This window comes from Ixodes scapularis, unplaced genomic scaffold (genome assembly GCF_016920785.2).
Source record: "Ixodes scapularis isolate PalLabHiFi unplaced genomic scaffold, ASM1692078v2 PGA_scaffold8__174_contigs__length_109621045, whole genome shotgun sequence".
In the NCBI taxonomy this organism is placed as follows: Eukaryota; Metazoa; Arthropoda; class Arachnida; order Ixodida; family Ixodidae; genus Ixodes; species Ixodes scapularis.
The window spans coordinates 6,873,743-6,886,665 of NW_024609883.1; the positions used below are offsets into that span (position 1 = coordinate 6,873,743).

A 12,923-nucleotide genomic window follows, 5' to 3' on the forward strand; every position below is an offset into this window, starting at 1 on the left:
CAGGGCTAACCCGCCGCAAACGTGTGGGAGTAAGTATTATTATATAACGACTGCGGCAGCTGCAAAAAATAACTATGAAAGAAAATTTATCAACGTGCACACCATGAAATGTGGCTCTTATAACGCATTTAATATCCTGTCTTGTCCGAAAGCATATTATACAACTGCAAATTTTATTGCAGCAATTAAGCTGGAATCATTTTCACTCCCAGCGATATATTTCTTTAGTCTTAATGCCAAATATGTTGTTAAATGTGTTTGAGTTGACAACATAAAATTAACTTCAGCAGAACTGCATGCATCAAAAAGAAAGAAGAAACAGTAAATCTTATTTAGCTTCTTGTTTCCTGTCGATGGATGCTTTTGCCAATTGACATGCTCCTATACAATATTAGACGGCTAACAAACGGCGTAGGGACACGGACGGAGTAGAAGAGTGAAGCCAAACATGCTGCTGACTGACAGCTGAGCTTTAATGGATCTGACAAGGAGTGTAAATGCAGCATTTGCCTGAAAAATGACATATTCACATCCACCAACATCTAGAGAGTGTTCCCAGAAAGTTTAATTAATTTACATTGCATAGTTAATTTTTTATACATTGTTTTCTGTCCACCGAAGCTAAAGAAAAGGTAGGGTTCGGAGCGCTTTAAACATTGTTTTCCGTTACACGTTTTGGTATAAATTCCATTTTAGTCAATCTGTCGCTTGATAATGGCAATACAGGGAAGGCTCGTTCTTCACTTTTCCTGATTGAACTTTAATAAGGAATGTGGCTATGGAATTTTTTTGTCACTTTACGGATGTCTTTTATAAAAAAGGGTTGACATTTTGTCGAAGACACAGAAGACCAAAAAGTTGACCAATTTCGCAGAAGAGAAAATTTATAGAAATAAATGACCTTTTACAAAAGACTTCATAGCTGCACCCCCTGGGCATTCTGCTACATATCTAGCGAATAAAAATCTTAATTATTGTGATAGTTTTCTAACAATAGATTAACTAAACAATGTAAGCATGTTTCTGACAGCTGCTCTAATTTCCTTCCCACTTAACTGACAGACCTGAAATTTTGTTATGCACCCTCTAACATGACCACCAGCGTGCCTTGTAAATTTCATTAATTTTAAAACACGAGTTCAAAAGTTGACCCTCCCAGGGGGTTTAAGTGTTGTTTCTTTTCTTGGCTTTCGGTTCGCGCAAGTGCTGTATTTATGCTTGTTGTCAGATCCATAACAGCTCAGTTATAGGCAAGTGCCGTTTGTGCCTTCCCTCTTCTACTCTGCCCGTGTCACTGTGCTGTTTACCCTTTAAAATAAACTACCAACTCGCCCATTCATCAATGCTACAAATTTAGAACTTTGCATGTTTTTTTGCCATTAAGAGTTGCAGTCTTTTCGTCTTGTGTGGTCATCTTCACTAAAAAAGCTTTCCGCAGCAACCCTTTCTGCATCGACACAGCATTTGAAAATAATTACAAGAATTTATTTTTCAACTTTTGCCGAGCAATTCTTTTCGCAATATTTTGCCACCAAGGGGAGAGAGGCACAACGGCGCATGCACGCTACCTCTCCTGCCAAATGTATGCTTGCTTCCCGCAATGTTTGGATATAAAATGGCGTATCATTGCAATTCAGACGATTACCAGCGACCTCTGCACTTCCTCGTGCCCCGTTGTTCGGCACTGCCACGAGTTGCGTAGTTAATTTTTGCGACAGTGTGAATTGCGGGACATTTCAAAGATTTCGTTATTTTTTGCGGAACGCTGAAAATACCGATATCTCTCAATGTGGAACGGTCCCGCGAGTAGCGGGACGGGTGGTCACCCTATTCTCCACTGTCCTTACTCCGCCTGCATAACATTTTCCGCGCTAGTTCATACAATGTTGTTTTTCTGGGATCTGGTGGAGGCACTAGATACACCCGCTGGCAATATGAAGGGGAACACCTTACCTGGTTTCTTGCCTGTTTTACGGCTCCCTAAAGCTATATTAACTCAACGTTTCAAATGGTACGTGGCTTGAAGTCTAAACTTTGCGTTCTAGCCCTCTTCTGGAACAGGGCTTGTTCCAAAACTTGCAGGAGCGTCAAAAACAAGAAGAAGGCTGTTCACCTTCATGTCGCTCACGGGTCTACACCAAAATTAATTATATTAGCGAGTCTGGCTTAGAAAGTATTGTTTGTTCCGTTCAGAATGACCGAAATAAGACCAAGAATCTAGTTACCGGGAAAACTGTTTGCTACGCACATGAAAAGCAATGCAAGAAGCAACTTCGTGAAAAAACCATGAGCCACACGTGTCCTAATGCCTCTATTAAGGCGACAGCCTTATATGTCCTATCGTTCAGTCGACCTTCAAAGTCCCTGAGCGAAAGCACGTCGGCAACACGAAAGGTACCAAAACGCGACGGCGACACGAAACATACCAAAGAAACGGCACCAAAAGTGCGTCGTCAGAGAGCGTGCTGTCTTTGGAGTTCGCCATCACGTTTACATCAGCGCTTGGGCTTTCGCCTTCAAGTCTTTTTAGGGATATTGTTGCCGTGGACGCAGTCGGCACGAATCTGGGAAGCAGCCTTAACCAGCCATTACTACAGTAATGGGGAGCTCTGTATATCGAGAAAATTTAACGAAGCCCGCAGTAGAGGCAGGTGGCACGGGCCCTGGCATTTCGCCGCTCGGATAGAGATTGAAAAGAAAATCAAGCGTAATCTGTATATTTACTTTAGTTAGTTGGCTTCTTGTTTCTTCGTTGATTGCGCAGCGAAACACGGCAGTAGTGCGGCATCGCTTTCCCGTAGCAGCGCTCTGGTCGTCACCTTAGTTGTAGGTCGTGCTACGGAAGAAGGATCTGAATAAGGTTTAATGCTTTTTTTTTTCTTTTTATAGTTCATATATAGGCCAAGGTCAGGTGTACTCTGTTCAAATAGGGATTATTATCAACTTCAGATAGCAGCAGGTGGGCGCAAGTTTACCTGATTGCCGGCGGCGCAATTTGCTTCCCGCTGATGACGTCGCATTTGGACGTCGAGGAAAACGGGAGAAACTAAAGAATACAGTTTTGGTTTTGGTAGCGAACAAAATATGACTTTTCAGTAATTAGAGTGAATCTCAAGGAACGTGATAACATTTCGGAATCAAGAAGCCATCCGCATTGAGATGATGCCGATCGAGAAGTGGCCGGTTTCAGTCGCGCTCACTCTCTTCTCCGTGGTCGTGTGTTGTTTTCTATGGTTTAGACACAACCAACACAGATGATCAAACTCGTGGGTCATCGAAGGCACACACTCAATATAAGAAATGGACAAAAATATGATGCCCATTTTTTCTGGCTCCAAAAAGTTGCAAATACGTTGATTAAAAAAAAATCACTCAGCCTCGTGATTATTGATATCTTTCTCCTTTATGTTTCTTCTTCCTCCCCAGTCCAGTTTCGGTTTCGAGCAGTTGCGCTTTTTGACTTTATTAAAAATATAGGTGGGTGATTTCAGATAAGATCGACCAAAGGGTGGCTGGTCGACATTTTTAAATCAACTGATGTTTTTTTATGCCATTGTCTAGTGTCTGGTATTAACCAAGTTACTTAGTTTTGTCCAGAAAAGAAATTGGGGGACAGGAAAAATCGTAAGGCATGAAGAGGTGGACAGTTGCATTAATGCACACTAATGGAGGGGACACGTTTGAAAGTGAATAACTAAAAGGATAATGGTAGAAGAATTCTAATACCTTCTAAATACAAACTATGGGTACAGCTTGCTTGTAATATAAAGTAATAATATTTATTTAAATTTTATTTATTTCTCTAAAAATTGGCAAACATGCCTGCTCGTACGACAAATGGCAAAATTTGGAGGCCTGTATCCCATGAAATAATTTATTCATTATCTTACAATTTGCAGGTAGTATTCTACTTATATATGGCTATTATTTAAAAAATGAATAAGGTATTTGAGAGATACGATAGTCCGGATATATTTAGGCAAACATGAGAAAAAAATCAAACAACGAAAAATTCCGATGCAAATGAAAAAAAAAAAACACCACATTCGATTTTGTTTAAATTTGGGTACCCTGTCATACTCTATTTCGGCATTCATTCCTTTTAAAAACATGTTGCATCATTTTATTGAGAAAGAAGACACAACTCCCCAAAGTAGGGTCCTTTTTCAAAGCCTACACTTTGCAGTGCCCTATACGAAAAGTTACTCTGAGTTCCAGTTTCAAGAAACTAACTCACATCTTTCATATATTTTTATTCAGATGATGTCACTGAGAACTAGAGCAATCGGTCACATACTAAAAGTGAGGAGAAATTATTTACAGCATTTTACAGAGGCATTTTAAAGAGGTATCATATTGGAGACTAGTGATTCGAGAAAAGATGATGCAATGTGAAGTTTTACTTTCCGGTATAATTTATATTAAAAACAAACAAACAACAACTTCACTTCCACACACAAAAATAAAGATGGAGTACTAAAATTGTTTAGGTTAGTTATGTATTTCCAGGGAGAAACCCTTTCAGGTGAGCGGTGCCACCACGCCGGACTGTAAGATCTTCGATACTCTCGGTGTACGAATGGATCGTGGCAAGCCGAGATATTTTATCCTGCGCGATGATAACGTTTCGTGATTCTCATGTGGTGATCAGATAAAGATTATAAGCTATCACTAAGTAAAATAGTAGGTTAAATACCACGCGAAGAAAGCTGTGATAAATAAGATGAGAGCCGTCCTTGGGGGCATCTGATTCGGCACTTTACGGTGGGGCTTTTCTCGATGCACCCATTTAATAAAGTTTCTCTTAACTAGATCCGACTGTTTGTGCTACATATATGTCACAGGTTCCTTCTGTTGATGACTAGCCGAGCCGCCACGCGTGCCAAGACTGAATGCCAGGAAAGTCGCGCACCGTCAGCCACTCTTTTTTTTTTTGTTGACGTTACCGAACAAGCTTATTTTCGCCCAGATACGCAAGATGTACCCAGTTTCTCAAAAAGAACGCTCACCATTGTCCTGGCTGTCTGAATTGCGTTTATTCAACATTCTCTCAGGTTGTTCAGCATGGCCTGGTGCTTCACGAGTCCGCCAACTCCGTCCATGCATTTTCCCATGTCCAGATGCAGAAAATTACCACGGGGCTTGTGGGCAATCATTTTGTGCAAACTGGTGAAGCTGGTAGCAATTCTTAAAATGACTGGCGGCCCTGCCACTTACGTACGTCACGTGTGAGTATACCGCAACATTGTCTTCAACCCACTATTTCACTTTTTCTAGAGCCAAGCACGTGAGAGCGACGTCGTCACACAGGTCCTACTGATGATAGCAACGCTGTTTGTAGATTTTCTTGTCGTCACTACACATGTGATATTGTAACTTTTTCTTCTTTAGTGGTATGCTTTAACTTTGTCAGGAAGCACAATGGTCCAGTTTTCAGCACTCAAATTGAAAGATAATGCTTTTGCATTGCGTGCAGCTGCTTTTCATCATAGATTGCTTTATCTTGCGTTCGCCTGATATGGTTCTGAAGTATCCAACTTTCAACGGTTACTTAAACATCTTCTAGGAAAGTCTCAGGATCCAATGTTTTTTTCACAAGGTCGCCGGTCTTATATGTTGTAAGCACAATCTCTTCATCCTTTCATCCTTTGGGATATAAAGTTCCTCGAGTGTAGGAGACAGGCTTTTTGGGCAGTGATCATAGTCTCCTTAAAGACACAGACTTACTAGCGGGTTGCACAGAAATGCCGAGTTCATTTCACCAGTGTTGAATGTTGAGCCTGTAACGTTCTCTACAGCGGCAATACAAAGGTAATAATTGGCGCAGCGCACACAAACACACACTTCGTGGTGTGGAATACATTTGACCCATCTAGGGCGCAAGGAATGAAGTTTCGTTAGCCCAACGCCGGTATCAGGATGCTTGTCTTTGTATACACGAAAGGCCTCTCGGACGGAGCGTGTCAGGATGCGTTTTGGCAGGAACGTTATCTCCACGTCGAGCATGACACAGATCACGTTCTTCTCTAGTTGAAACCTTGATGCGAATATTGTAGCTCATCTTTCGTGAAGTACTCTAGGGCAGCAGACAAGTTCTCAGGGCTCACCTTGCACCTCGTGTAAGGATCCGCCTCATACCACACGCCATGCTTTTCCTTACCCAAACGTAAACACTGTTGCCATGTTAACATTTCCTGGGTTCCCATGGCAACAATGTTTACGCTCTATTCTCTGTTTTCTCTGTCGGTGTGCCCCTTTGTGCCTGATATAATCGCCCGCGAAGCCAGCGAGTGGGATGGCGACAGACACGACTGCTCAGTAAACAAGCATATCGGCGGCCATATTTTGCTGGTTGAAGCGAACCCCCTCATCCTTGACAGCGAGCAGGGAGATGCGAAAAAAGGTTGTATTGGCCGTTTTTCCAGAACTAGCGACGAGTGTCGCCTGTTACTTCCGTCAACTATTGCGCCATAATCGTGATCTTCGCGAGGAAATGATTGTTGCTAGCCACAGAACACTATCACGCAGAAAGGGAATGCTTGAATATGTTTTTATTCTAGGTATACGTCAGGGATATATGTAAGAGAGGGAGATGGAGATAGAGGGTAAGAGAGAGGAGCATATAGTGGCCCGTAGGAAAACAAACTACACAAATTTCTCAGTGCCCGATGGCTGCCGGATCTTTTCTCGGATCACTAGTTCATAATATGATAACTCTTTGTACACTGTAGTTTCTCCTCAATTTTAGTGTGTGAATGATCTCTATAGTTATCAATGGCCCCATCTGAATAAAAATATATAAAAGATGTGTGTTAGTTTCATGAAACTGGATCTCAGAATCACTTCTTCTATAGGGCACTGCTAAGTGTAGGCTTTGCAAAAGGACCCTACTTTGGGGAAGTTGTTTCTTCTTTCTCAATAAAATAATGCAACATACTTTTAATAGAAATGAACGCCGGAATAGAGTATGACATAACAGGTTACCCAAGTTAAAAAAAAAAAAAAATCGAAGGTGGTGTTTTTTTTTATTTGCATCGGAATTTTTCGTTGTTTGATTTTTTTCGCATGTTTGCCTAAATATATCCTGACTATCGTATCACTCAGATACCTTATTTATTTTTAAATAATAGCCATATATAAGTAGATACTATCTGCGAATTATATATATTAATGATAAATTATTTCATGAGATAGAAGCCTCCAAATTTTGCCACTTGTCGTTCGAGCAGGCATGTTTGGCAATTTTTAGAAAAATTAATAAAATTTGAATAAATATGATTACTTTATATTACAAGCAAGCTGTACCCATAGCTTGTCCCTAAAAAGTATTAGAACTCTCCTAATGTTATTGTTTTAGTTATTCACTCGCAAACGTGCCCCCTCCATCAGGGCACCTTAATGCAACTGTGTACCTCCTCATGCCTTACGATTTTTCCTGTCCCCAAATATTTTCTTTTTCTGGTCAAAACTAAGTGTGGATTCGTTTATACCAGACACTAGACAATAGCATATAGACGCTTTACACACGCGCCAAATTACAGCCGCCATTGTTGACCTTCTCTTGTCTTACCGAGGTGCCGAGCAACTGAAACGGTCGTCGACGATCCTCTACAAAGGCCGATGCTTTAGAAAAGGACACAGTTGAATCTAATATGGCAATAACCTGGCCTGCTATTGTAATGATGAAGTGAAATAAACGAAATAAGAGGAAGCAAAAACTGAAGGTCAGTTATGGCGGCGTCCATGCGCAGCTGCTGCAAAGCGTCTATAAAAACATCAGTTGATTTAAAAATGTCGACCAGCCACCCTTTGGTCGATCTTATTTGAAATCAGCCAGGTGACACTGTAGTCTTCTGACACCATACTGGATCGCCTGGCAAAAAATGAAAGACGTTTACAGATCTCTGTAATGCCGAATTAGAGCGCAGTTTTTGCGGAGGAGGAGGTGAGGCCGCTCCTCCTTACCTCCCATTTAGCGTGAAATTTTCCGCTAAATTTATTGGGGAAATTTTCCCAGAATGCAATGCGCGGTTACGCCTGGTTGCATTATTCCCAAAATGCAACGCGTGCGGTTACGCCGATGCCGACAGCGACACCGCTCAAGCCGAAAACGGGCGCCTAAAAGCTGCGCTCTGAAGTCAAAACATTTTTATTTTTGTGTCAGTGTTTGTTTAAACGTGCTGCGTGGCAGTGAAAGGCTCGAAGAATGTATTCGATATGCGATTCGAAAATATATGGCCTAATCCACTCTTTGCACATGCCTAAAAAAACGTGGTTCTTTTTTGGTACAAATAGACCGATCTCAGCAAGCATTCGGCACATGCATTATGCCGTCATAACTTGAGCCTCCTCTATACTCACAAAGCCTGGCGGTTCGACGACGGAGCCGTAGAGTGCCCGGTCGCAGATTCGGAGCGCCAGGATCTGGTAGCACAGAGCATTTCTCGGGGCACCTAGACGTCAGCGCACAGCTTTTGCAGCGGCGAGGACCCAAAACATGGTTTTCAAACCCGACGAGAAAAAAAAGCGGCAGCGCGAGGAACGCCAGGAGCACGAGCGGACATTGCGTCGCTCGGAAGAAGTGTGTTTCGGCGTCTCGCCGCAGCGGGGCGCCCGTCACGTGGCTCTCCTCTCATCCGTTGTCTGCCGCTCTACCCTTTCAATTTCGGCTGCCGCTTCTCGTGGCGATCTGCCAGGCTTTGTCAGTATAGAGGAGGCTGTGCTTTAGTCCACAAGAGGCAGGCGGAGCACACTTGCCCATATCTCCACGCGCGAAGCCGCAGGGAGGTTGGCGCATATACAGAAAGAGTAAAGTTGCCTCGATGCTTGGTGACGGCGGCGGCGTAGCTGACCTCAGATTGAGTTACTCCTATGATCGGTCTTTTAATACGAAAGCATTACCTGTCCTATGGAGCGAGCCGACGCCATCAGCCGCACCAAACGGCAGATAAATTCCTGAAGCCGCGGTCTGAGGCATCCCAGCTTTGGAACCACGCAGAAAGCCACGCATAACGGCAGTGATGAAGCCGCCGCGCGTCAGTTTCCATTAGCGCCTCCCCATGGCGCTGCGTGTCCGCGATGCAGCGGCTCCACCGCTCCTCGCCCAAGGTCAGCGTGGCGAGGAGCGCGCGCGCTCGACCGTCGACGCAAGTATACGCCGTAGACGAAGTAAAGGAGCGAAAGAACGGCGTGCATGCTTTTGCATTCACAGCTCATAAGAAGTGTTTAGGTGTACTTCGAGCCTATTTTGTCACCAGCTGTATTGGTGCCAGAGAAGAATGTGCTTGCTACAGTTAATGCCGAATCACTCTTCAAATGATTTTAGTGCCGATATGCTACATCAGTGGCTCTCCACCATTGATGTTTCCGGACCCCTTGTGGATCGGCGGAGATGATAGAGGACCCCGTTCGTGGTGAGGGGAAGGGAAACGTATCGGTTAATTATGGTAATGATTTAATAAATGAATATTATACCTAAGGGTATATTATACCTAGTGTGAAGTAGACCTCTCTCATTGACATACACACGAGAAAACTCGCCCGAATATCAAAACGTTTCTTTAAAAAAAAAATCATAATAAAAAAAACATATCTGGCTGGATTGATGAGGCAGGGCTTCGCGGTCCCCAAATGCCTTTGCGAACCCCAAGGGGTCCGCGGACCTGCATTTGAGAACCACTGTGCTATATTCGTAAAGTTCAGTGCTTAATTTTTTTTCTTCGTATTCGAGTATTGTTTTGTCGATACGAGCATGTGATCTTCAATCTCGAAGAAACATGCAGGCCGTAGCGGGTTCCTGCGTGCTTACCGCTCCACAGAACCCGAGTTTGCCATGCCATGCGCGCGATATCAGTTGCTGTGTTATGCGGGTTCGATTCCCGCCTATCTAAGGCGAGGCCTGTTCGTTACGTCATCGCTAGTGGATCCCCGCCCCAAGCGGCAAACACGCTGAAGCTCGGCGAGAGCGAAGCGGCACATGCGTGTGCCTTTGCGTCGCCTCCTGCTGGCGTCCCGCTTGTTGCCAGACGCTGCAAGACGGCTGGTGGCGGCGCTGACTGCTCAGGCAAAAAGTTCGGCTAATCGCGAGACATGACTCATCTCTCCTTCGGGCGTTGAATTATGATATATGTGGGTGCACCTTAGATTGGCTGTATGTAACCTTATCAAGACGCACACGTTTGAAACGTTAAAAGCGTCGTTCCTTCCTTCAACAACCAAATTTTGTAAGAACTACTTCGCGCAGCGCACGAATAATGCGCAAAATCTATTTTTTTTTTGTTGATGCGAGGACGAGTACAGGCGATATTGTTGTATCGCACCGTGGAACGCCGATCTGCTGCACCCGCGATCTGCCTCCGTGAGACGGGAGTTTGTAGTCAATTAAAGGGGAACTCCGGCGATATTTTGAGCAACCCCAACTAACCATATATTCGAAATCGCCGTCCGTTACTCTTTTCGGTATGCTATTTAGTATCGCGAAATTCAGAATAGTTTTTGTGAAATCGGCAAATGAAAACGACGCCAAAACGAAGATTCGAATATACCCGCGCTTTTCATTGCCCTGACGTCACGGTTGGGCTGGATTGCAGTTCGAGCAGGCAGTCTAAATATTAACTATGCCGAGCATTTGTATCGTGCTGCTGCGCGGGGGCTGGAGCGACCTTCCAAAGCATTCATTTGACACCATGAAACTGTTTGTAATCAGATGTGAACAAAGTCTACAGCCCAAAGAGTGAACTCCTACCCAACCATGACGTCACTTTTTCAATGTTGCCCGTAGAGCTTTTCACTTTGAAAAACACGATGAGGTCCAAAATTGTAAATTCTGTAACTGCACGAAAAAACGTTATTTTGTCCAAATATTTGGGTTACTAGTTCAGCGATGTTTGTTGGTGTGTCTAGCAAGCTTTTAGGCAAATCGGGGACTACGAAGAAAACGGCGGAGTACCCCTTTAAGCGTGTTGAACGCACTGTGGAACGCGCATTTGCCCTGTCCGCGATCTGCGGTATCAAGTCTCTCGTCATGCTGGTATATTCATAGCCAATGCCTCCCCCCCCCCCCCCCCCCCGCCTTCAATTAGTAAGCACTTTAGTTTGTCTAGAATGCGAGGTGGAAATCTGTTTTTACGAACGTTTACTCGTACAACCGAAGTCTTGTTCAGCTCCATTTTCGCCCCCTTCCTATGGACCTGCCTTTCTACAGACACTTTGGCCCTTTAAGGCCGGGGCGTTTGCCGAAGACTGGTGAGACTGTTCGCTCGCACGTGTTAAAAAAAAAAAAAAATGAAATGAAAGCTCTGCAGTTGAAATGAAGTCTAGAACCACTGCCGTCGCGGTGGTGCAATTTAATGACACCCTAATCTCGAGCCCGTGTGAATGCTTGGAGAGCGTTCGTGCGTGTGCTAAAGGTTTAAAGTTCCTGCTTACGTGATACTTAATGACGAGGCTCCGGGGACAAGATGGAAGCTAAACGAGATCGTTGAGGCTTGACGACTATGCGCGTTTGTGTCCATGCAGGCCATGGACCTGCAGAACAAACTCAAGGAGATCCTGGGCAAGCTGCCGGGGACTCTAGCAACGTGCGGCGGTTCCCAAGGCAAGCTGGATGCCGTCAGTCAGGACCTCGCCTCCGCCCCGGTTTACGAGGTCAACTTTCCCGAACTGTTTGTCTTCTGAGACGCTTTTTCTTGGTTGTACAATAAATAAGCTTATTCCGTGTTGAAGCACTGTCCGAGCCACACTTTTTTCGGGCACAGTGTCGTGCATAGGACCCGTCCTGCCTCTTAGAGGAAGAGTCCCGCAATCGTAGATGCGGGACAACGGTTCTTTTGTAGGAACAGCACCACTCACTGGGGGAGCCGCCACGTGTCGAGGTCGAAGGCCATCTCTTTCTGGTACGTGTGTGTGCGGCCTTGTGGGGATTTCTGGCGGAGCTTGACGTTGACGAGGAGCCGGCGCACACCGGCGGGCACGTCCCTGACCATGAAGTTGGCCGTGTACGGCTCTGCTCTAGACTCGGCCGCCGACTCGAAGCCCAGGCTGGCGGTTGAAGGCTGTGACTGCAGTCGCGATTTGGCGCTACCCTTCAGCCCCACCTCACCTGCGATACTGCGGAGCGTGTGGCCTTTTTCCCTCGCCACCCTGTCACGAATACGGCGCGCCAGCCGGGACGCCAAGACCCTTGTCCAGACAATGAACCGTATACGATCGGACAATGGCCTCGCTGACTCTATGGGGGTTACCACGATCTCGTCCGCAAACTGAGAATCGTCGAAACTGGGGAGCCTTTCGTACATCGGTGCCGACTTGCTCGGACGCAGCTTGATGCCTTGGGATGCCCGGGTAGGCTCGTAAGCCATCAGGGCGGCCAATCCGAGCAGGAGCAGAGCGCCGAACAAGAGCATTTCTGCCTGGGTGTCCCTGTCTCCCATTGCAGGCCCCTGGAGCGTCGAGTTGTCACCAGGCTCTGCGAAGTCTGTCGGGACAGCTCTGGGCAGCCTGAGTGACCTCCAGCCTCTGTGGTCGATCTCAAACGACTCATCTTGCAACATTTCCACTGCCGGCTGACGTGTCGACGTACTTCTTTTTAACTTTCCCGCGACGGCCGCCAGGAATTCCTGCAGCCTGCCTCTCGACTCGTTAACTGGCGTTCCACTTATGCGGGTTGTATGTTTGGCTGACCTCAGCGTGCTATGCGTTCTAAATACTACGTTAATTGTGGTCAGACCTACCGTGGGCACAACGCTGGCGTTAAGTCCGGCTCTGACGTTAGGCACGACGCTGGCGTTGGGCACAGTGCTGACCTTGCGTGCTACGCTGACGTTAGGCACAATGCTGACGTGAAGCGCGACGCTGACGGTAGCAACGCTGACGATCGGCACGACACTCACGATAGCCACACCACTGACGTTGGGCGCACCGCT

The 12,923-nt window shown here is 45.5% G+C and overlaps 1 protein-coding gene across 3 annotated transcripts in view; it reads left to right on the plus strand.

Moving 5' to 3' along the window:
* Positions 1-11,723, plus strand: part of LOC8026720 (protein EFR3 homolog B) — a 70,421-nt gene extending 58,698 nt beyond the window's left edge. For all 3 annotated transcript variants that reach the window (XM_029973357.4, XM_029973358.4, XM_029973356.4), the window contains exon 14: positions 11,518-11,723. In XM_029973357.4, coding sequence (XP_029829217.3) covers positions 11,518-11,676 — 159 coding nt within the window. In that variant the 3' untranslated portion in view covers positions 11,677-11,723. The remainder of the gene's footprint in view (positions 1-11,517) is intronic.
* Positions 11,724-12,923: the final 1,200 nt, after the last annotated feature.